The sequence below is a fragment of the Octopus sinensis genome, unplaced genomic scaffold (genome assembly GCF_006345805.1).
Source record: "Octopus sinensis unplaced genomic scaffold, ASM634580v1 Contig12680, whole genome shotgun sequence".
In the NCBI taxonomy this organism is placed as follows: Eukaryota; Metazoa; Mollusca; class Cephalopoda; order Octopoda; family Octopodidae; genus Octopus; species Octopus sinensis.
The window spans coordinates 1-24055 of NW_021832712.1; the positions used below are offsets into that span (position 1 = coordinate 1).

General features: G+C 29.8%; 3 protein-coding genes, 2 long non-coding RNA genes and 1 other non-coding gene across 6 annotated transcripts; 1 reads left to right on the forward strand and 5 right to left on the reverse strand.

The window, feature by feature from the left end:
* Positions 1-7254: 7254 nt before the first annotated feature.
* LOC115229449 lies at positions 7255-14758 on the reverse strand. The gene is made up of 11 exons (XM_036499209.1): positions 14571-14758; positions 14239-14449; positions 14046-14208; positions 13893-14011; positions 13606-13723; positions 9828-9989; positions 9548-9797; positions 9412-9502; positions 9004-9380; positions 8822-8876; positions 7255-7539 (listed from the first exon to the last, which is right to left on the reverse strand). The coding sequence occupies exons 2-11, from the start codon at positions 14311-14313 to the stop codon at positions 7255-7257; spliced, it is 1695 nt and encodes a 564-aa protein (XP_036355102.1). The 5' UTR covers positions 14314-14449; positions 14571-14758.
* Trnay-gua lies at positions 11318-11389 on the forward strand. The gene has a single exon. It is a non-coding gene; the product is annotated as a tRNA-Tyr (tRNA).
* On the reverse strand, positions 14741-16872 carry LOC115229450 (dystonin-like). The gene is made up of 7 exons (XM_029799800.1): positions 16637-16872; positions 16478-16606; positions 16375-16446; positions 15752-16078; positions 15555-15721; positions 15342-15504; positions 14741-14932 (listed from the first exon to the last, which is right to left on the reverse strand). The coding sequence occupies exons 1-7, from the start codon at positions 16784-16786 to the stop codon at positions 14741-14743; spliced, it is 1200 nt and encodes a 399-aa protein (XP_029655660.1). The 5' UTR covers positions 16787-16872.
* A 544-nt stretch (positions 16873-17416) lies between these two features.
* On the reverse strand, positions 17417-18151 carry LOC115229446. The gene is made up of 4 exons (XR_003883329.1): positions 18025-18151; positions 17910-17994; positions 17642-17855; positions 17417-17609 (listed from the first exon to the last, which is right to left on the reverse strand). It is a non-coding gene; the product is annotated as an uncharacterized LOC115229446 (long non-coding RNA).
* A 2-nt stretch (positions 18152-18153) lies between these two features.
* LOC115229451 lies at positions 18154-21485 on the reverse strand. Its single transcript, XM_029799801.2, has 8 exons — positions 21364-21485; positions 21198-21333; positions 20998-21164; positions 20838-20967; positions 20024-20155; positions 19100-19279; positions 18418-18741; positions 18154-18387 (listed from the first exon to the last, which is right to left on the reverse strand). The coding sequence occupies exons 2-8, from the start codon at positions 21330-21332 to the stop codon at positions 18154-18156; spliced, it is 1302 nt and encodes a 433-aa protein (XP_029655661.2). The 5' UTR covers position 21333; positions 21364-21485.
* Positions 21486-23529: 2044 nt separating this feature from the next.
* On the reverse strand, positions 23530-23870 carry LOC115229448. The gene is made up of 3 exons (XR_003883331.1): positions 23784-23870; positions 23667-23751; positions 23530-23636 (listed from the first exon to the last, which is right to left on the reverse strand). It is a non-coding gene; the product is annotated as an uncharacterized LOC115229448 (long non-coding RNA).
* Positions 23871-24055: the final 185 nt, after the last annotated feature.

The following is a 24055-nucleotide window of genomic DNA, read 5'->3' on the forward strand; positions in this document are numbered from 1 at the left end:
TTTTTTTATTTTCTTTTTTGGGCTTTATTTTCTTTTTTTTTATTTGTTAACTTTTATATTTGATTTTTTCGTTCTAATTTGTTCTTTGTAATTTTTTTTTTTCTTTTTGATTTTTCTTATTTTTGTTTTTTATTGTGTTTTTATTCTTTTTTATTTTTTAATTTTTTGTTTTTTCATTTATTTTTTATTTTTTTTTATTTTTTGAATTTTTTTTTGTTTTTATTTTTTTTTTTTTGTTTTTTTATTTTGTTTTTTATTGTGTTTTATTTTTTTATCTTTTTTTTTTTTTTATTTACTTTTTTGATTTTTTGTTTTATTTTCTTTTTTATTTTTTAGTTGTTAATTTTTGATTTTATTGTGTTTTTTTCGATTTTATTGTTTTTATTTCATTTTTTATTTTTTAAAAGTTTTTTTTTTATTTTTAATTTTTTTTTATTTTAAATTTTTTTTTATTAAATTTTTTTTCTTTTTGTCTTGTTTCTTTCTTTTTTATATTAAGTTTTTTTTTCTTTTTTTGTTTATTTTCTTTTAATTTTTTAAGTTTTTTTTCTTTTTTTTATTTTCTGTTTTTTGGGCTTATTTTCTTTTTTTTATTTGTTAACTTTTTTATATTTGATTTTTTCGTGTTTCTTTGTAATTTCCTTTTTTTTTTCTTTTTTTATTTGGGTGAGATGGGGGGAGAATGCGGAAATGCGGCAGGCGAAGCAGATGCGGCAGGCGGAAATGCGGCAGGCAGAGATGCGGCAGGCGGAAATGCGGCAGGCAGAGATGCGGCAGGCAGAAATGCGGCAGGCAGAGATGCGGCAGGCAGAGATGCGGCAGGCAGAGATGCGGCAGGCAAGAAAGCGACAGGCAAGAAAGCGACAAGAAAGCAAGAAAGCGACACATAAAAAAGCAAACAGGCAAGAAAGCGACACACAAAAAAGCGACAGGCAAGAAAGCGACACACAAAAAAGCGACAGGCAAGAAAGCGACACACAAAAAAGATTGATTAATTACCTTATTAAGCTGACCGTTTTTTTCTTCAGCTTCGTTTTTCCTCCTTCGGTTATCTATTAAAAAAATTATTTTGAATAATAAAAAAGTTAGGATAAGAGGCATACCGAAAATAAATTCTATCTTTACGAAAAACTCTTTTCTTAAGGTCGTCTTCCCTCCTTCGGTTATCTATTGAAAAAATTATTTTTGAATAATAAAAAGTTTAGGAAAAGAGGAATACCGAAAATAAATTCAATCTTTACGAAAACTTAACTAAATAGTTAATATTTTTACGCAAATTCTTCTGATTGCGCTGTCAATGGGTGGTAAATTGTGTTAATGATTGTCCTAATGTGGTTTCAACTATCAAAGTGTTTTCAAAATCTGTTAATTGCACACTCTATTCAAGGTCGTGCGTCAATTTGTGGTAAATTGTGTTAATGATTGTGCTAATGTGGTTTCAACTATCAAAGTGGTTTTTCAAAATCTGTTAATTGCACACTCTATGATAATAGCTTTAATTTTGATTCATGGTCGTTAATGATATATGCATTTAATTTTAAAGAGAAAAACATAGGATGAATTGAATTTCTTTATCGCGAATAATTGGGAGTTCATCATTGTTAATATTCTCGCTGTCGTTTTCATCAAGGATATTCTTAATACGTGAGATTTTGCCTGGAAAGTTTTTAATGGACCTCATCATGAATGTCGAGGACATTCGCGTTGTTCATTTTAATCAAAATGCAGAAAATAATTTTTTGATTTTTTGGCGGGAGGTTTTAAGGACCTCATCATGTAAGTCGAGGACATCGTAGTTGTTCATTTTAACCAAAATGCAGAAAAATTTTTTTTTAATTTTTTTGGGGGGGAAGGTTTTAAGGACCTCATCATGTAAGTCGAGGACATCGTAGTTGTTCATTTTAACAAAATGCAGAAAATTTTTTTTTAATTTTTTGGGGGGGAAGGTTTTAAGGACCTCATCATGTAAGTCGAGGACATCGTAGTTGTTCATTTTAACCAAAATGCAGAAAATTTTTTTTAATTTTTTTGGGGGGAAGGTTTAAGGACCTCATCATGTAAGTCGAGGGACATCGTAGTTGTTCATTTTAACCAAAATGCAGAAAATTTTTTTTAATTTTTTTGGGGGGAAGGTTTTAAGGACCTCATCATGTAAGTCGAGGACATCGTAGTTGTTCATTTTGACCAAAACGCAGAAAAATTTTTTTAATTTTTTTTGGGGGGAAGGTTTTAAGGACCTCATCATGTAAGTCGAGGACATCGTATTGCCAATTTGAAGTTGGTGTGCACACAGACAGACAGACAGACAGACACACAGACAAACACACAGACAGACAGACAGACACACACCATACCATTTTATTATTAAGATAAACGTAATCCTTTATTAATCCCATTTAGTTCGTTATTAATCCCACTAGTTTTCTGCTAATTTATATTGTTTGATGTTAATCCCACTTAGTTTTCTGCGAATTCCACTTAGTTTGGTGTTAATCCCATTTACTATGAGGGAAATGGTATAGATAAGACACGTCTGAAGAATATTCAGTGATAGAGTTTATATAAAATTTTTATTGTAGAAAAATGAGAATACATTCAAGCAGTAAATCGGTTTTTAAATATGCCAATTAATTTCCAAAATCAATCACTTTGTAGAATATTTGTAAGATTTGATTCCATAAAAGAATTCAATTAGTCAGTAATTTTTTTATTTTATTAAACCTTAACAATTGGCCACGAAATTTCCAAAGTGATTCAAACGTTCGTCTGAAGAGCTATTGAAATTTATCCCTAAAGTTCGAGCCCCCTTGGCTGAAGACTAAACTATGGATAGTGGATTTGGACGGTCGTGAGTTCGATTCCGAAAAAGGCCAGTTTTCATCCTGGGGCTAAATTCTCGTTATCGTTCCCCTGCCCGTGAGGCAACGAGTACTTCTGGCACGACACAGTTGGAAATGGGGATCTCTTACCTTCCGGGCTTAGCGTGGCGTTACGGGGTCCACCATGTCAGTTGGAAATATCCTTCGGATATGGCAACGCTCGGGAGGCACTTAACGCCTACCGAAAAAGGACTCTTAGCTTCTCAGACCCTGGGACATCGTCGTCTCAGGCCGATCTTGCGGGAAGGATTGAACCTTTCAGAAGGATCTCCCTCGTTTGGATCGGCGATCACGGGAATAACTATAATTAACTGGCTTTGCCCGTGTTTGGTCTTTAAATAATAATAATATTAAAACTTTCTGCACAAACGAACTTTTTTTCGGATACTTGGCTTTTTTAAAAAACGTTGAAATATAACTTTGAAAATCAATTCGTGCTATTAAAGTGATTTTTATTGTTCTAGAACTATTTAAGCAAATCAAAAAAATTCAAGCTCGAAGTTGTATTTTTTGAAAACAGAACAGTGAAACTAAACAGTACCATAGTAGTACTGTAAATGGCGAGCCAAGATTCGAATTACATCATCATATAGTTTAATATCTAATATAAATGAAAAAAATAACCAAATTTTTCCACGTCTTCTCTAGGGAAGACAACATAATTATCACAGATGACATTTTTTTCACTGCTGACGATACCCCAAAGTTCGATTATGTTATCGAGTGGCTCTGTTAACTTAAAATAAGCTTTTTTTTAATATACAGGTTGTTGTAGAAGTATTGTAACCTCGTGGTCGTCTGATGTTTTTATAACAAATGATCTTTGATTTTCTGCCGTTTTTATGACAGTCCCCAATAAACATATTTGTTTTCCTACATATTTATCAATCATTGATCCATTTATTCTATATCGAGGCTCGCATATATCATCCATAACGAAAGCCAACACAAAGACAAATCACAATTTATTTAAACAAAATATAAAATAATGAATTTTATAAGTTAATATTACAAAAACCTTTTCAACTTTTAGTTTAAAAAGTTTAATACATTTTTCTTTAATAAATGCTATTAATTAATTCAATAATATTTTTGCATCCGAGTTCCAAACGGCATCTGTTAGTTTGATTTTGCACTAATTAATTCCATATTTTGAATAAATGAATTCCTGTTTTATATTTTTGATAGCAGGTAATCATTTTTTGTCTGCTAAATAGAAAAATAATATTTGGCTGGAAATAGCGTATAGTTCCAAATTAAAGTAGTTTTAGATATAAAATCAGTTTGAATTAACTTCGGAAAATGTTAAAATAATTTATTTCGTGGTTGATTTCCATGCGGTTTAAAAATTAATTTTCCATATTAATTGATATGACCCACTATGTCCAATTTCAATGCCTTTTATTTATCAATTCATTCAATGTCAAACTAAAAGGATAAAGTTTATTAATTTAAAACTACAAATTTAAGTTAAGACGAATTAAGCAGCTTTGTGAAATTAAGGATTTAATTGTTTTCAAGGTGATAGTGCACCTTTGTTTTTAAAAAAAATTAATTTTTTGAGGTTTATCAATACTTTTGTATAGCTTGATCATAAAAAAATTTGATCGCACTAGTGACTATGTAATCTAGAATCGTCACAAGTGTCTTTAAGTGCGCTAAATGAGTGCGTCAGTATAAATTAATATAACAAACATCGTTAAAATTTTTAATTAATCAATTAATTATATAGGTGCACTCGACAATCAATTAGAAAATCAGTTTTTCAAAAATGGTTAGTTTTCATTTTTTATAAATAGAAACAATGTCAACCATATACATTTAAAATCAAAAAACCACTTTGTATGTACTTTAAGTATTACATACGTTATTTGAATTTAATATTATAATTATTGATAATTGTTAAGGCAACGGTGAAAATAAGAAATTAAGTGACCCTAGTCTGAATTCTGAACATGAAAAAATTCTCAAAAGAAACAAATATAAAACAGACCAATTAAGTATTTATAATCGCTTTAGTGATTACATTAAGATTTTTTTAAACAAGAATCTCGAGATCATCGACCATTTTCTTCATTAATCGACAATAAAAAAGTAGTTAATAGTTTTAATATGTTTTTTGTCCGTAATTTACATTTAAAGAATAAATTATTTACGTCAGAGCCAGATGGTCTAAACATTAAACAAAATTTAGCATCGTTTGAGAAAAATGAAGGTAAATTTGGCTGCATTGTTTAGAAGGAGAACAACCAATTATAAATTCTGCGAAAAACTTGGTTTTCATTCAAATTTGATCTTCTAATGTAGATAAATAGCACATGTGATAAAAATATCTGCAAAGAAAATCTAGAGTATTTTTATATCTAATTTGTATTAGAACCACAAGCACAACTAATGTCATAGAAGAGAATGGAGTTAATTTCTAATATAAATTAATTCATTTTCAAAGATAAGAGTTATCAGACCCATAAATATTTCAAAAAATGATAAACCGTTCCATCCAATAAAAAATCTTAATACAGAGAAAATGTATTTGAAAGGAATGTATTGTGGTCAGATATTTGAACCACAGGTTGAATTGCAGAATAAATAATTTGTTAGCTTATAAAAAAACTAATAAGAAAGAACATAAATGATTGTGAACGTCATGTAAAATTTTCAAACAATGTTACAATAATCTATGGCAAAATTACAAGAACACGTAAAATTATAGATAAAAGCTAGGAAAAACATTTTTAAAAACTATTTTATTTATAATTTTTAAAAATAAAAATAGTTTTGAATCATTTTATAGAAAGATTTGTTTCAAAAAATCTTTTTTCAATACTTATTCAATTGAATATTTTGGTTTTAACTGTGACTATTTAATCAAGACTTTTATGATCCGAAAAAATATTAATAATTTAATTAATTTTCATGACGTCTGAAAATTTCAAAAATTGTTCTTCTAAACATTTTTACACGGAACTTGTGGAGTACTGTGAGTTCAAAGACTGGATTTTAGTTATTTATTTATTAACTCTCAAGCTTGCATAGCAAACCCAACACAAACAGTCACAGCTAACTAATCGAATGAAGAAGCCAAGGAAAGAGGAACTGTCTATGTCGATCAGCATTAGCCTCCAAATCTTCAATACAGCCATCCGGATCCAAAGAGAGGTGGGGAATATCTGGTGTGCCCAGTTCCCATTTGTTAGCCTCCTACCGTCGCTCACCGCACATCATTTGTTTTCGGAAGGGTTTTACATAATGGAGATTTTTCATTGGTAATGTGATCAAGGGAAGGTAGGAGATCCTCTTTCGACATCTGCATCGTGGAAGATGGACTCGTCGCCTCACGGGTGAAAACGATGACAAGACTTGATCCCAGCTGCAAACTTGCTTCCCTCGGAATTGAACCCACGACATTTATATTCCAATATCCATAGCATAATTTTCAGCCAATGCATTTTAGTTAGTCAAGGAAAGCATGATTCTGAATATTATGCATCAAATCCCAGACTTTACTATTCACAAGATAAAGGAATTAAGTTTAGAAGCAGCGGACTAGAATAAGAGACAAGTCTTGATATTGAAAAAGCGTGTCATGCAAAGATTTAGAAGACTTTGTGCCCTTAATCTGAGAAGAAGTGTTTGGATTAAAGTGTATAGTGCTATACTTTTTTTCAGTCATTACCCAAGATACGGACTTCTGGTACTTCTGTTATGAAATGGAAAAGTGTGTGAGTACATTCGCCAATGGATTAAAATTTAGTGATTAAAATCAATACCCAGGAACTATTAATACAACCTTTCTATGATCATTAAAAAAATAGTTTCTGGGTGGCGGTTAAAATGCACATTTTTTGATTAAATAAGACTAAAAACACTCCAGTGCTAAAGTCTAATTAAACTCTACTCTCTTTCTTGCCTGTGTTTATTTTCCGACATCATGCAAATTAATTAATTGAGTTGTATAAAGTATTCAGTGTAAAATAGAGGAAACGTTGGAAACTGGCATTTTATACATTTACAAATGTACATAAGGAAAAATTATCCTGACGTGCAAAATTTACTGAAATGTTAATAAAACCTGGGCCCGTCAGCGATTGTTCCGCCAAAAACGGCCTGCCGCCCAGTGCGATCTTGTGTGGGCTCTTGGAAAGATCACCGAGCGAGGATGAGGTCCCTGTTTGAGTGCATCAGGATCACGTGACGTTTGTTCGGTTTTTAGCGTGGTCTTGGTGATTTAATAAATAAAATAAAAAGATGTGTTCTATTTTATTTTTTAGAAACCAAGACCACAGTAGAAACAGGACAAATAGTCACGTGATCCCTATGCACCCACCAGGGATTTCATTCTCGCTCGATGAACTTCTCACAAGCCCACACAAGATCACACCGAGCGGCTGATCGGTTTTGTCGCGACATTTGCCGGTAATCTGGAATTCTGCTCAAAACACTTATATCTGTGTTCTCTAGCCTTTAATATGGTATTCAATGTTCTGACACGGATCATTAGATCCGAAGTCATTTGGTTTGATTTCTTAAGGCGATTTCTTTCCTTTGCCAAGGCAGACCTCCTACGACAAATAGCAGTATAAGTTTGGTGCTTTGATATAGCCATTGCTCTTGCTTCGAAATTTTCTTCGAGAAGTAGCAGATAGCCTTGTTCAGGGGGCTGAAGTTGTTAAAATGACAATTCTTTGGTTTGGATTTCAAGATTTTATAGAACCACGACCAGTTCTCTGCAAAGTAATTTTATGCAACAGGAATTTTTCTGGTGACGACTTCTCTTTTAATCCCCACTACGATCGGATTGTGGTCGCTTCTCGTTTTGTAGAGGATTGAGCAGTCCGTAGATGATTAAAGAGATGAAGAGCATAGTTACGTCAGGTGACGTAGGCTTGTCAGTCACTCACTCTAAGTAGAGTCCTTGTGTTCAATGGATCGTTCAGAATTTTTTTTATTTATCGTACAACTGGATTATAAATAATAAGGAGAGCTGAATAAATGTCAAATTTGTGATAATTTAACTAATGGTCTCACGAGGCGCTCTGCCCGCTTCGCGAATTGCAAAACCATTCCCGCGGATCACGGTGATCGACAGACGTTCCAAAAGCCAGGATGACTCTCTGGAATTGTGTCTTACTCTTGATATCCGTCGACCGAGGGAGCGAAGGAAGCGGAGCGTCCTGGGGTCAAAGATTCCCGAAGATTCCAAAGCAATTGGGGTGAAAAGGAAAGAATTCGAGAGGTGGCCGTACTTGAAAATCTTGCGATCCTCGGCCAGCCTCGAAACGTGCACAGGATTGACAGCGGATAGGGCGAGATTTCCGCGCGAGAACGTGTCCAAGCAGGTGGAGTCCCAAATAAGGGATTTCCCCTGCTCGTAAGGAAAGGTGGTCATGCCGTCTGGGCGTTTGCCGTCTCCTCGGTCCAGCTATGGAGGGTGCTTCGCATTCAAGCCCTCGCATAGGGTAACTCCATTGATGCATGCCAGTTTAGATAAATTTAGGATGTTATAGCTCCTCGGACAGGAGCCAATCATATAATGCCACGCAATGATTTTCTAAAATTGTATTAAACTCTAATCATTATAAGCCCATCGGTTTATCTTGTTTATTCAATCAAAATGAACTAATTAACTATTTAATTGTTTTAACTATGAACTTAAGCCAGTTATTTTGATTATCTTATCCTTCCTTCTCCTGTCCTCCGGTATATTATCTTATCCTCCGGTCTTAGCGTGCCGTTATGGGGTTCACCATGTCAGTTGGAATTTCCAGTCAGATATAGAAACGCTCAGGAGGCACTTAATGCCTACCAAAAAAAGGACTTCTATAACTCTGATCCTGAGACATCGTCGTCTCAGTCCAATCATTGTGGGCAGGATCGAACCTTTCAGAAAGATCTCCCTCGCTTGAATCGGGGATCACGGGGATTATAATTAACTGGCTTACCCTGGTCTTTTGGTCATTAAATAAATAAAAATAAATATCGTAGTCTACTCCATCGCTAAAATAGATGCAGATTTCCAACAGCGAAATTTTAAATTTTATAACATATTTTTTGTTAAAAATCAGAATTGTCACTTTCCAATACAGTAGTTTCATGAAATTCTTCATTGTTTGAAAAAATGCGATCAATATATTTATCATTATTTTCGGCAATATCCTCATCAATTTCGGCAATTGTTACTTTTTTTTCAATTTTTTCATCATGTTGTTCAGGAATACTCGTGTTCACTGGATCATTTAAATTTTCAGCTTTTTTAACCGTTTCAAAAAGTGTACTACGCCTTATGAAAGTTACAGGGACATCACCAAGTATAACTTGGTCCTTCAGTTCGTTGTTTTCAATTTTAGTCTCAACATCTGTTTTTAAAGATTGTTTATCGACGTTGATTCTTTTTAAAAGAATTTCATAATTTGATGATATTTCATTTATAAAAATTTTAAAATTTTTTAACAATAATTTATACAGAGGATGATTATTATTTACTGAACAGGAACATTCAGTCTAATATATTTGAAAATTTTTTTGCTCTTACCATGAAAATATTTTTGTATTCATTAATATTTATCAAAGTTTCCACTTCTTCAGAACAAAGACAATGATCCAGCTCACATTTATTAAGTACTCTGAATATTAGTTAGGTTAAAGAATATATTATAAATTTAAAATACATTAAAATTGGCTTATCAACGACATGAGAGTGATTTAAAATGTTTTTTAACTGTAGAATTGAATTTTCAAATACTTTTCTATCTTCTGAATCAATTACATAAATAATTCCAAATGACTCGGGATAATAATTTTCCCATATTTTCATGATTGAGGAATTCCCACCAATGTCGTTTATATTAATAAGAACTTTGTCACTAACAAAATTTAATCGTTGGATTCCAATTGTTGGAACAGTTTTACTAAATTTGTCTATAATTTAAATAAAATTGTATTAAAAACCTCCCTTAATTCTTTTTGACAGTATTGTTTTTCCTGCATTTGCATTTCCTATCAGAGTAATAGTGATTTCTCTACAATAAATTAACATGAGATAAAACTTTTCGTATTTCTTACTCATGCTTAGACCCATTATCTCTTCTAGGAAATATAAATTAATATTACCTTGAAAACAAATGATTTAATAAACAAATATAAATTAAGATGAATTTAGTTAAAAAATAAAGAAATTTTTATCGAATCAACAAAAAGCACCCACTTTCCTGCAAGAGGAGCGCAGGCAGGGAACACAAGGCCCTCAATGAAATCGTGAAGGCCGGTCTCGAATCGGCGGGACATTTGTGCCTCCCCGAACTGGTCGGACTCGATCGGGGAGACGGCAAAAGGCCTGACGGGATGACAATATTCCCGTATTCGTCCGGAAAGCCCTCGTATGGGATGTTACCGTTGTGGATACCTTCTCAAACTCGAGGATCCATTCTTCCCTTGTTCGGCTGCAAACCACGCCGAAAAGATAAAACTACAAAAATATTCTTCTTTCAACACTATAACTTTTTGTTAAACATACGAATTACAGAATTTTTTTAATTTTTGGTAGAATTTTTTGATTGGATCTTAGAAAACTCTTTATATTATAGAAACATCTTTCAACCAAGAACGAATTTGGCTGAAATGTTCAAATAGCTTTGGAAACCTGGAATGGTCGAATAGCTTCGGATAAGGTTTATAGCCCCGCATGTGCAACACTCAATGTAACGATATTTAAGGTTAGTTTTTTCCATTTTCCTCTGTCGTATGCGAGTGATCTCAATTCGTCCAGGTCGTCCCCCGTCTTTAGGTTTTTCCTCACTGGATTTAGGTCTTTGTTTAAGGCAGTTGGAAGTGTCGATCTAGGTCGTCCGCGGAAGGGTATGTCGCATCTGTCGAAGTAGTCTTCCATCGCTTTGTTAGCGGGTGCGTCCGGGTTCATTCTTAGTACATGCCCGAATAGCCTCCACCGGGCATCTACCACATCCCCGCTGATGCAGGAGCACATACACTTGTTGTAGATACCATTGGTTGATATTCGACGTGGCCACTCCATTCCGAGTAAGCTTCTTAGTTGCCTTCTATGGAATGAGTCCAGTTTCAGTAGATCGTTGAAGGAACATCCCCATGTCCCAGCGTTGTACAGCAGGATCGGTTTCACAAACGCGTTGTAGAGCCTGCATCTGATGCCAACTCCAAGTCCTTTGGCTCTTAGCCATCCTTTCTTCAGTTTCGCCATTGCCGAATTCGGCAGTGTTTTTTTCCTTAGTACATCTTCATTAAATCAATTTCAGGATAAGAGTCTAATTTTTTACAATAATTGCTTAATAGATAAACGGCACATGTGATATAAAATAACTTGGTGTAAAGATTTTTAAATATTTTGCCAGCTAAAACATAAAATTTTACCTGACTTTTTTAACTTAGTTGGCCCTACTCATCACTTACATCACTTAGACTTCACACCCGTGATAGCTCAGTGGTAGAGCGGAGGACTGTAGATCCTTAGGTCCCCGGTTCGAATCCGGGTCGCGGGAAAATTTTAAACCGAAGTATGTTCCAATAATTTGGTTCTTATTCCAAATCGATCAAGGGCTAGAAAAACACTCGAAATATAGCGAAAATTTAATTTATTATTGATACATCCGAGACAATAAGTAAATCATAATCCTCTCATCGATTTTGCCACTTCTATTTCGCTTTATTTTGAATCTTTGGATGACACGCCTCTCCATCTTTAAAACGATTCTCAATCCTTTGAGGTTCTCCGTCAAAAACTTATGGCACTATTGTCCATTGTCAGTTTCTGAAACGTGGTAGTACAAAGCAAAGATTACAAATCTAATTTTTAATTAATTTTTTATCATGTAATTATTATTTAATCATTAGACAATTTAAATATTATTTTTGCGGCAAATTTGTTGTGAAACTTGTGACTCATTTCATGGAACCAGTTGATAATAATAAAGAGAATTATGAATCACCCTGTGTTGTTAAAGTATTTAAATTAAGCTTTTAATATATTTATAGGATATTGTCGACATACCTACTCTAGGTATTTACTAGACAAATTTTTTTAGAGCACGAACTATTATTAAATCCAAAGTCTGAAAGAGAAGTTGATTTCCATATCAATGAGGAAAATTTTGAGATCGAAACAATGGATAACAAATATTTTCACACTCCTGAATACTTAAACTGGGATAGCATTGATGACTTTTCAGATATTGGTGAACTTAGTGATATTATTATGCTGAATTTGAGGAAAGATTCCAAAGATAAAAAACATAATTTTGAGAAAATATATTTGGAGGAATCGACCTATTATAGTGGACCCGATGATATCTTTCCCGATGATGTAGATTCACCCGATATATCTTTTGCATCATTGTAAAAGTAGTTCTCGTTATTTTCGCTTTCTTATTTTTTTCAAAAAGATGGTTTTGTTTTTGAACAAAACAATTATTTATTTAAAATAGATCTTTCCCAGGGATAGAAGGCTAGACTGTTTTCTAAGCTATTTCTTATATAGGCTCAAATATCGATTCACAACTTTCCTAACGCTCAACTTTTAATCTACCAATAGGTTAGGGATCGGTTATAGTAAATGAACCTGATCCAGCTATTAAGCATCCCGCATTTTCTTACGATTTTATAAATAAATTTAAATAGCCCTAAATTCATTCATTGAAAACAAGTTTTAATTCCAAAATTATTCAACATATAATTTTAAAGTTTCAATCGTTACAAATATTTGTATAGCATTAGAACATGCCCTTGAAACGTGCCAATGAGCTTTATATAAATTGCAGAATCAGTTTTCAATTTAAATTCATTGACATTTTTCAATAATTTATCATCATCCAAGTAGTATTATCAGAATTTTATAAAGCAATTTGTCGTAGTTTTTTAGACTATGCTACTTGTTATGTGGCTAAAAAACAATTGACTTTCGAACTTGATTAACTTCATTTGGAACAAAAATATTTTATTTAAATATTTTAAACTTATTTCTTAGACCAAGGTCTTTTCTTAGCACAAAACTTGAATATTTTAATGTGTCTTCGTCTGATTCTAATATTTTAGATAATTTCTTCGTTTTAATAACGATTAGGTATTTTTTTACTTCTGCACTGTTTAAAAGTTTTTAAAACACAATTTGACAACTAACTATGCTGTCGATTAATATTTTGATTATTTTTGAAAATATAGTAATTGCTACATTAAAATTTCTTGAAAAAAATTTTAATAAATGAAAAATAAAAAAGTTTGAATGCTTATTTGTTAGAAATAAAAACATCGTCACATAGTCATATTAATATTTCTTATCTAAAATAGCATTGAATAATTTGAAGAATAATCAGTTTCATTAAGATTAATTAATATAGTCTAGAATAGCGATTTAATTATTTGAGTCATTAAATTGTTTGATATAATCGGAATAAAATTTAATCGATTTGATACTTGCAGTAGGAGGCGGCAGTGACCTAACTGTAGTTTCTAAAAAATATTTTCACAAATCGAATACTTGAAGATTCTGTCGATTTCATGTTGTGTGGAGGGAATTTTTTATCTAACTTGCGCTGAAATATCATTGTGCTAGTAGACATTTGTCTTTTCTGTTTAAAATCATAAATATTTATATAAAATTTAGTACAATTTCTTTAGACTGGTCAAATGACGATATGCTTATAGATTTTCCAATTGATTCTAGATGTCGTTTTGCTAAAAAATATTAATAAAATATAATTACATCGACAAGGATCATATCTCTGAAGAAATTCCTCAAGAGTTAACCACCCACCACCAACACGAATCATTGCTGAACTGGGCGTGATTCTAACAAGTCGCCTAATATTTGAATTGCCAAACTACAAATTATTTAAATTTCAAAATATCATGCTTTATAAATTCCGTCAGAAACTTTATGAATGTTGTATTTTTTCGAACATGTACAACAATTAGAAAGCGAAGAAATCTCATCATCAAGACTTTTTTTACTTAGTTTAGTTTTCTAAAAAAATTTCAATTAAATAATGCCGTTTCTGATAAAATTTTGAAACCCTCAACAAATGTATTCAATTTTACTCCACTTTTTGGTTGATATTTCATTAACGACCAAATTCTTTCAAGATCACTCACGCTAGTCAAAGACGGATCTAAAACAAATTATGGAACAAAATAATTACTTACAAAGATGAAGAATCTCCGACACAAAATCATTTAAATCAATAACACCATCACAATTTTTATCAATCATTTTAAACAAATCAGTAAAAGTGACTTTTTGTTTGCTCATACAATTTTTTAAATTACCTACCCATTCTTCTATGGAAAAATTATCCAATTTCTGAATCTGAGATATAAAATATTTATATAAAATAACTTGTTCATGCTTTAATAATAGTTTTTTGACTTGTTTTTTAAGTTCGGAGCTTGTTGACCAAATATCTTTCCACATTATCAATTCTGCTCACTGAATAAGAACGGAATCGACTAAGATTTTGCCGAATTCCCATTATATTATAATGACGCATATCTTTTCTTATAATTGACTCTACATCGTTTCTTTTAACATTCAAACGAGTTTCAAAATCCTATAAGATTGTTAAATAAATGGACATAAGCAATAAAAAATTTGAGAACAGCTAACTTGGCTTAATTAAATTTATTAAGTATAAAAACAATGTTGATATGAATTTAAAACTACTTATATACCTTTAATTTTTTATTAAAAGAAATCAATTTTTCCGGGCTGCTGTTGTAATTAAAGTTCCTTTCTAATTCAAGTATTTCTCCGCGAAAATTTGTAATTTCGTCACACAAATTATTAATTTGTTTATTCTTTTCGGAACGCTCATTGAGAAGTTTACTGATCTGCTCTTTTTTTATGGAAACCAAAGATTCAGACTTTCATTAATTAAAAGTTCATTAACCTCATTCCACTTATTGATAAATGATTGGTGAATGTTCCTAACGTCTTCTATAGAATCTGGATTACATTTATTAATAATATCAGCTCCCAGGGTAACAATGGAGTTAAAAGTATCATGATATCGACCAAATTCGGATTCAACTTTCTAGAATAATAAAATATAAATAAGAGAACTTTAAGTGATTTAAAATGCTTTTCAAGAGCGTCATTTGAGATTTCTGTGTTTATCTTTGTGTCGATAGTTTCTTGTTTTTTATTAATGAATGAGTTCATTTCTTCGATTTTTGATTCGTATTTTAAGACCTATTTATATATCAAATATATTTTTACTTCTTTATAAGACTCGTTAAAATTGATAAAATTTTTGCTGACTAAATTTTGAATTTGAGACCATAATAGCAGCATATCTTCGTATTTTTCAAAATCCGATTTATCAAAAACTAAGTTGGCCCCACCACCCTCTTCAATTTTATCCATTAGCATTTGAACAATGTTGCGTCTTTGCTCAATATCAGATTTTAATATCTACAATAGAACTAATATAATTTATTAACCTGGCAGTTATTCAGAAGAGATTTAATATATTCCGAACGACCAAAATGGTTTTCATATTCAAAGTTTAATTTTTTTAATGTGGATACCATCCATGTAAAGTTGTTAGATAGAGCATCAGAAATACTTCCTCCAATCATAATTGTCTCATCAATTAATCTTTGCCTAAAAAGTAATACAAATGAATTAAAAATCATAAATTTAATTCAAATTACCGTGAAAATGAAAGTCCAAGTAATGAAAGCCAGCATGTAGTGACTGTTTCTAGATAGTTAACAAACCAGTCTTTGTCGTATTTTGGAGCTGCGTCAATTATTTTACGAATCGAGGCACGTAAATTATCATAGTCAGTTTGTTTTTCGATTATACTATTTTGAAATTGCTATGTGAGGTAAAGCTAAATTCAATAAACCAAATGTTCTTTATGTTGGTCCATTACAATTTCAAGATTTAGACTTTCAGATTCTGCAATTTCTAATTCAATGTTTTTTTCAGTAATCCAGTCTAAAAATTCGTCATACTGAGTTTTTAATCGGAGGGATATTGGAGATATTTTTTTAACGTTCCTTATACGGCTGTCAATTATATCAGACAAGCGGGAGTATCTTCGATTATAGTCATCAAACAGATTGTTAATAATAAGAACATCTCCCTTTCTTCCGTAGTATCTCATTTTAATCACAATTTCTTCCAAATTATTTTTATCGGCTAAGTTTTCGTAAATCTTAGCTTTGAGATTCTATGAAGAAATAAGTAGTCTTTTATACCTCAAGATCTTGAAGCTGTTGCTGATTTCGATTATACAGATAACTTGGAGTCATAAAAGTGTTCATTCTAGAATCCATAGAATCTAGAAATTGATGAAATTTGGTTGATAAATCAGAATATTGTTTAATTCTATCAACATTCTCTTCAATTAGTTTCTAATAAAATATAAATTTATTTCAATACTTTTTTATTTTCTACAGCTTCAGATATTAATTCAACCCGATTCCAAATTTTTTTAAGCTTAAAATATTAAATTTTAAATTATACATCATTAGATACTACAGGCGGCGCTAGATCAAGTAAAATAATCTTTTTTTCAATTAATTCATCCCCAAGTTTCTAAAAAATAAGCATTAATCATAAATTAAACATTTATATCAAAAAGTTGTTGTTCAGCGGTACTTTCAAAACATGAATAATCATGAAGGCTATATAATTTATTTTCAATATCGTTGAGCAAGACGCCAAATAATTCAATTTTTTCTTCAAATTCAATTCCCTTGTGAAAATAAAATATTTCCCAATATACCCTTTTTGTCTCTATCCTTAAATGTTCGATTTTTGATTCACATAAATTTTTAAGATCCTCCCAATTCTTAATTAAGAGTTGAGATTGACGGATTATATATTCTTTATCCTCAACTTCATCACTATCAGTAAATTTTGAAACAGTTTCCATGATTCGGAATATATTTTCCTCATGCAAGACAATATCAGCAAGAATATTCTTGAAAATGTGTATTTTAAAAATCAACTTTAATTCGATATAGATCTAGTTCCATTTTCTGATGAGTTTTACTTTCACTGTCAATAGTTTCAATAACGTCAAGTGTTGTAAATATCCATTTATTGGCTTCTTCAAGAGCCTTAGTGAAATATCCAAGTTCAATGACTTGAGACTGCAGTTGATACTAAAATATATTGCATTTTTATAAATTAAGGAGTCACCTCGCGGTCGGAAATTAGTTTTAAAGCATCAGAAAATTGCATATCAATATCTTCAACAGGGCGAGTGAAGCTATCCGCGTCACTTACGGATGTCATTCTAAGAATATTTCCAGTTTCAAATGTTAGACTATCAACTTTTCCATGGTGGGGCAAAATCTTTTTCCTTATATTCTTGAGAAATAGACAAATTTTAAATACATTGGTATTTTCTAATAAATAATATAAATTTTTTTCATCAGTCTCTGTTTCCACTAGCATTTCAATTTCAGGTTCGATGCTTTTTATCCAATCAAATAAAGTCTAAACGAGGTTAGTACATAAAATTAAACATTTATTTCACTGCGAACAGAATGCATTTGATTGAATACTGATTTACAGTTTTCTAGTTTTTCAATGTAATTTCTTTTAAGTTTATTTAAAGTTCGTCCAAGTGAAAGACATTTTTCTTTGATTTCAAATATATTTATATTAGGCCATTGATTTGGTATACAGTCTACAAATTCAGTAAATAATTCATATTCGATTTCTATTTTTTCAAAATCCGCATCCATAGCCTTATAATATTTTAATCATAAATAATTTATACTTCTAGTGATGAAATTTGCTCAATAGTGTCGTCTATACTAAGAGAAAGATGACTCAACATGGAAAGTTCTTCCTGAGCGTTCTCGATCAAAGTTTCAACATTTTGAGATTTGATTGAAAATCTGTAATTACTTCTAACGTTTTCTTTAACATCAGTTCCCGATCATTAATTTTGACTATTATTGCATCTTTAAGATAATTTTTTTCTTCGATTTCTATAGTATATTAGAATATGTAACAGATTTGTTAATCAATAAAATAATATCTACTGCAATATAAGGCTGAATCAACTTGGATTTTCTCACGTATACGACATAATTTTGTTTGTGCTAAATTAGTTATCATTTTTAATTCCTAATATTGTTAATAATTATTTCATATGACCTCGATTTCTTTAAGATGAATAGTCACATCTGATTCATTGGAAAATTTGTTTTTATTCAAATCAAAATTTTTTATTTTGTCGAAAGTTTGAAGCAAAGAATTTGAAATATCATTAAAGTCATCTTCCAGCTATTTAAATAATAATTTCATCATAACCGAAATTTGTTGTGAAAGAGATTCATTAACAATTTTTGAATGGTTATCAATTTGTTGTGATAATTGGTAACATTGAAAACTGCAATCATCTAATTCGATCTTGTATGGATCAATGGCGTCAGCAGGGATGTAAATTGATATAATTGAAAATGTTAATTTCATATTTTCAATTACTGATTCCAGTTCTTTGTAGCTTTGAAGAATGTCCTAAAAAGTTTTAAAAATGAAAACTCCTACGTCAAAATTATTTTGTTTTTTCGCTAAGGATTCAACGTATCTTGCATGAGTAGAAAAAATTTCAAGTTTTGATTGAATATTCCTGTAAATATCGTTAAATTGTTCAAAGAAGTAATTCCACTGCTTTAATGATGTTATTAATTCTTTAGTATTTTGGCAGTTGTTCAATATTTGATTTATAACTTTTTGAATCAAACTTTCAAGCCGTTTCCCGATGTTCTGGATAGAAAAATCGATTTTTCCTTCTCTAAAAAGTTGTTTTTTGCTTTGATTTATTAATTCTTGCATTTCCATCTTTCGGGAGTTTATTGAATCCAAAATTTGCTAAAACATAAGTTATCAAACAAAATACTTTGTTCTTAATTTGATAATTTTCAAGATTATAAAAATCATAAGAAATATCATCTTTAGCCAATAAATCAGTTTGAACTTGAACTAAATAATTGATGGACTCGTTAATCATTTTGACGAGCTGTATTGGCATATTAGAATATTATCCCTAATACCTTTGAACTTTCAACGTTATCCAATGATAAATCCGAACCCATCTTCTCAAGACATGAAATTTCTTCGACAACAGGTTCGTCTTGAAAGCGTATTTTTCTTGTGAGTTTTTTGATTATCGACCTGTCCGCCGCAATTAAACATTGGGACTAAAAGTTATATTTTACTTAAACTATACTTGATTTTTTAAATTGAATTTTTCCAATGCTTTATCGATTGATGATGATATATCAAAATTTATCTGATTATCCGCCATTTGTATGATTACGTCTGAGCTTATTTGATCATCTAAGGAAATAGAATCGATGTAATCTAAAAGTTCATCTAAAATAGGTTTCTCATGTTTTAAACATCCATTCTAATCAAATTAAGTTTCAAAATTACGTCAGATGCTGAAAATTTATCACCGAATTTTTCGTATGCATTACTGATAATAGAGGATAAATTAGCTAATTTATCTTTAATTTCCGAATATTGAATTGCGCCAAAATTATTTTCACACTCAGAAAATTTGATATTTATTTTTTTAAGATTTTTTTCTAAAAAATCAAATTTTTGCAGCAATATCTAAGATAGACAATTAATTAAAAATATACCTCATAGTTCGAGTTTGAATCTAACATACATAACAACTCAATTAAATGATCAACTTTTTTTAATAATCTTAAAGTCAAATGTAAAATTAAATTTGACTCATTGTATTCAATATCTATTATATTATTTTCATAGGAATTAATATCGTTCCATAATTTAGAAAGAAAATTTTCAAATTCAAAAAGAGAAAATTTCGAGTTGTTTTTTAATGAACAATAATTTTCGTATAATTCTTTTAAATTTATTGAGATCGTTTTTATAAATCCAATTTTTTCATTTCTCAATTTCTAAAAAAATTAATTTAATTACAAAGTTTACAGTTAAACAATCCTTTTTGATATTACTTTCACCTTCTTGATTTGATATTTTTCTTAAACTAGTATTGAAATTATTTATCATTGTCTTTAAATTTTCAAACAATTCAAAAAAATTTTCCATTATAGTAAGATCACTTTTATGTCTATTTAACTGAAATAGAATTTTATTTTCTGCAAAGTGTATAAATAACAATACCCAAGTTTTCCAAACGTTTTTGGTATGAAATAATACCTTCAGATGTAAAATTATCAGCGATAGAATAAAAAAGTAAATTGGTCGTTTTTAATTCAGTATGACTGGTTTCAAGAGTATCAATATACCCCTAAAAGATATTTTTAAATTTCAAATCTTTAAAATATCACAGTTGCTTTTATCCATCAAAATAACAGGATTGGAAGTTTTTTCTATGACTTCCGAAATTTGTGTATTTATCTGTTCAAAAGATTCAATAATTATGCTCGTATTTTTTAAAACATCTTTATATATATCAATTTGTTCTAGTATCCAATCATATACTAATTTTAAGTTTTTTTCACAATCTTCAAATTCTGTTAATATTATTAATGATAATAACCATTTTTGAATTTTAATTTGTCTTCAATATCAATTTTTTCCAACTCTTCGTGGATTTGATTGGATTCGTTTAATTTATCCTAAGAATAAATTATTTCGAATACATTCAAATCAATAATTATTTTAGAGATCTTAGAATGGCTATCAGGCAGCTCAAAGTTGTCGATAACAGATTTTTTGAATTGACTTATTTTAATAGCCATCTCATGAAAATTTTTTTCTATCAAATCTATAAAAAAATATCTAAAAATTACGACTTAATTTTAAATCTTGCTTTGATTGTACCATTCGTAAATCTTTAGAATCAGAGTTTGAAAATTTTCTGCATTTCTATAAAAGTCTTAATTTAAAATGATACTAAATCTGTTATTTCTTTAAGATAATAAATATCTTTGTTTTTATCCTTTTACATTAATTTAAATTTATTATACTTTAACTTTCTTCGAATCAATATTTGCAAGTGTTATTAAAACTTGCATATTTATTGAAAAATCTTCTGCTAGATAGTGAGTTGATCTTACAAAAAGATAAAGCTCAATATATTCCTCAATTAACTTTACTCTTTAAAAAAGATAAAAAATTAAAAAAAACCTTTCTTCCAATTTTATTTTTGTATTTTGATATTTAAGATTTATATTATCAATCATTTCTTTTATCCAATGAGAGGTATGTTTTTCTAAGATAAATTTATAATGAGTTTGTATTTCATCCAAGTTATTATTTAAAACATAGTCATTCTTAAAACGTTGCAACATTTCCTGTTTTAAAAATTAATATAGTTTTAATTTAACATTATGTTCTTGATGAATGGTATTCATATTTTGCCAAGAAATATTATATTTATAATTTTCGACAAAACTCAAATATTCATTAAGTATACAATCACACTCGATGCATTTTTTAGAAATCTTCCCCAATAATTCCATTCTAAAAAATAATAGAAATTTGTATCATCACTTTAATTTATAATCCCGACATCTTTCAACATCTTCCCTGACAGAAGACTGTAGTAAACTGAAAGCATTCCAATCATCTTTATTTCTCCAGTTAAAATTAAACTTATCCTCCGATAAGGTATCTTCACGATCCACCAATACATTGAATAAATCCTAATAAAATATAAATCATGAAGAATTACTTTAGATTCCTCATACATTTCATTTTCTTTACCAGACAAATAATCCTTAAAATTTTGTTCAATAGAATTGACTGATAAATCAAAAAAGTCTTTTCCCTCTTCGAGATACTCCTTTTTCAAAAAATTTGAATTATTTGAATTTAAAGCATCTTCGTTAATATCGTCAATAAGACTATTGCAGTTGTTTAGCAATTTATGCCAAAACATGTCGATATCATCAACACGCTTAAGTATATCAGGGTCCGGTCCACATAAGCTTGTATAACAAGGATGTATAAACATTTCGCTTCCATCCTCTAGCAGAATCTATTACTGGATGGTTAAAATCCAATAAACCTTCCATTTATCATCGCTAACTATCGAAATTATGTTAAACTTATGTCCCTTTATTTTCTAGATTAAGAAAATACCTGAATATCTTGTTTTTTAATAAGATTTGCGTTATCTGGATCGACAATTATGTATCTTTCGTTATTTTTTAAATCAGATATCCTTTTATGGACAGCGAGTGAATTAGAACCCATCCATTTTAATCGATAAATATGTATACCAAAATCGCTAACGTCCCGAAAAAAATTCTAATAATTTTATAACTTATTTAAACCCTGATTTCCTTCTCAGTTTCCCAGATTTCTTTTGAATTCTATCTTTAGAAGATAATTTTTCTAATATTTCACGTTTATCTTGTAACCATTTTTCACATCCTTTTAATAAATCTCGAAACTACGTATAATAGTTAGAGTAATATCTACGCTATTTAAATAAACTATGTTATTTCGGTGAATAGTAAAGCATTCCATAGCTCTATTATAAGATCTGTTGGCCAAATATAAATTTGTTAAGCATTTCTAAATGATATAAAATTATTAACAATTATTACAAGTATATGATCCTTAAAATGGGGTTTATTTTTCAACATTTCAATTCCCTCTTTAAAGAGTTCAGGTATACAATTCGAATACTAAAATAAGTAATCATTTTTAATAACTGAATATTTCGATTGACAGGCATTCAAATCTAAATTTATTTTATGCCATTTTTCATTTTCAAGAGCTTTTCGAATATAAATAATATTTGAAACTTCAGCGCAAACACGAGCAAAAAAATTATTATTATTTATCTCTTCATGTAAACAAGTTGTATTTGTCTAAAAATGTTAATATAAATGACGAATACTAGTAAAGTAGAAAAATACGAACTTATATCATCGTCATTTTGCACGAGAGCTAGATTCTATACATCATGAACAAAAATTATTACAGAGATTGAGTTTTTACAAATATGAATTAAATTACAAATTTTTTCATTTGTTTTTTTAAATTCAGAGTCGAATTCGACTGTCTCGATGTCATTAAAAATTTCATTTTTTGTTTTCTAAATATTTTTTCTTAAGTAAATACAAATGAATATAAAGCATTTGATAAAATATCATCTTGCCCCGAAATCATACCAATTTCTGAGATATTGATGTTTTTGTCAAGTCTTTAAAAATTAAAATATTGTTTTTAATACATTTTTAAAAACTGAGAAAAATTATTTTCTTCAAATTTTTTAATAATAACATTAAGAATGGTTATCAGTTTGTTTGTTTTTGCATAATATTTTTTTCTAATAATTCTGAACCAAATATTTATTACATTTGATCAAAATATTCGTTACTTTCTACTAGTGAGCATAAGTATTGCTCGACTGGAAAAACCTGATCTTGAATTAAATTATTTATGAGTTTTTTGCAGTTATCGTTGTTCAATAATAATATTTCTTGTTCGATCTTTAAATAAATATATTTATAAGAAAATTCACTTTTGTTATTGTTAGTTCTATATTTTCAAGTTTGGGTTTCATAAAATCACTCATTTGGAAAACGGATTTGTATTTTTACTTCTTTGTTTTATTTCGGCAATTTTTTCTTCAATATTTGATTTGAAATCTTTTACTTGATCAATTAATAACGCGATACTTAAAGGTTATTTTAAAAAGTATACTTGCATTCAGAAATTGTTGGCATACTTCTCTCCTTATCTTTGCAGCTTATCTCAATTTCATCTAAAACATACAATAAATTTTGGTAGTTCTTTGTAGATCCTTCACACTAATTTATATAATCGAAATAATAACAAACCTTAGACAACTGTTGATTAACACTTGATAGCTTGTCTTGCAATAAGGTATAGTGTTTAAGTGAGCTTGAATTTAGCTTTTTCATCCTATAAAAATAGAGTAATAAATTAATTTATACATTTCAAATTTTCTTCTAGCATCATTGAATAAAGCATCTAATTTATGTGCACTGATTCTCAAATGATAAATTGCATTTTTGTCTGCACCTGCATCCGAATTTGAGATTGAATCCTTCTAAAGATAAAACAGAAATTGATTGTTTTATTTACACGCAAAGTTGCATTAATAAATTAAATTAAGCTTTTAACTAACTTTATTGTAAAGTTGTTCAATCTCATCTATTTTGTCTTTATATTGGTTTATAAAACGGTCAAAAAACGTAGAAATCTA

What these genes read in the sequence shown, in the direction of transcription:
- LOC115229449 (XM_036499209.1), bottom strand. Translation starts at nt 14,313, where the DNA reads ATGTGGAAAGATATTTGGTCAACAAGCTCCGAACTTAAAAAACAAGTC. An exon ending in GTCGGAGATTCTTCATCTTT is followed by an intron (nt 14,012 to 14,045) that starts GTAAGTAATTAT and finishes AATTTGTTTTAG; the next exon opens with ATCCGTCTTTGACTAGCGTG. An exon ending in AATACAAAAATATTTTCATG is followed by an intron (nt 9,381 to 9,411) that starts GTAAGAGCAAAA and finishes CAAATATATTAG; the next exon opens with ACTGAATGTTCCTGTTCAGT.
- LOC115229450 (XM_029799800.1), bottom strand. Translation starts at nt 16,786, where the DNA reads ATGGAAACTGTTTCAAAATTTACTGATAGTGATGAAGTTGAGGATAAA. An exon ending in ACCAACATAAAGAACATTTG is followed by an intron (nt 15,722 to 15,751) that starts GTTTATTGAATT and finishes TACCTCACATAG; the next exon opens with CAATTTCAAAATAGTATAAT. An exon ending in CTCTTCTGAATAACTGCCAG is followed by an intron (nt 14,933 to 15,341) that starts GTTAATAAATTA and finishes TTATTATTCTAG; the next exon opens with AAAGTTGAATCCGAATTTGG.
- LOC115229451 (XM_029799801.2), bottom strand. Translation starts at nt 21,332, where the DNA reads ATGGAATTATTGGGGAAGATTTCTAAAAAATGCATCGAGTGTGATTGT. An exon ending in AAAATAAAATTGGAAGAAAG is followed by an intron (nt 20,968 to 20,997) that starts GTTTTTTTTAAT and finishes TCTTTTTTAAAG; the next exon opens with AGTAAAGTTAATTGAGGAAT. An exon ending in AATTCAATTTAAAAAATCAA is followed by an intron (nt 18,742 to 19,099) that starts GTATAGTTTAAG and finishes CTTATGTTTTAG; the next exon opens with CAAATTTTGGATTCAATAAA.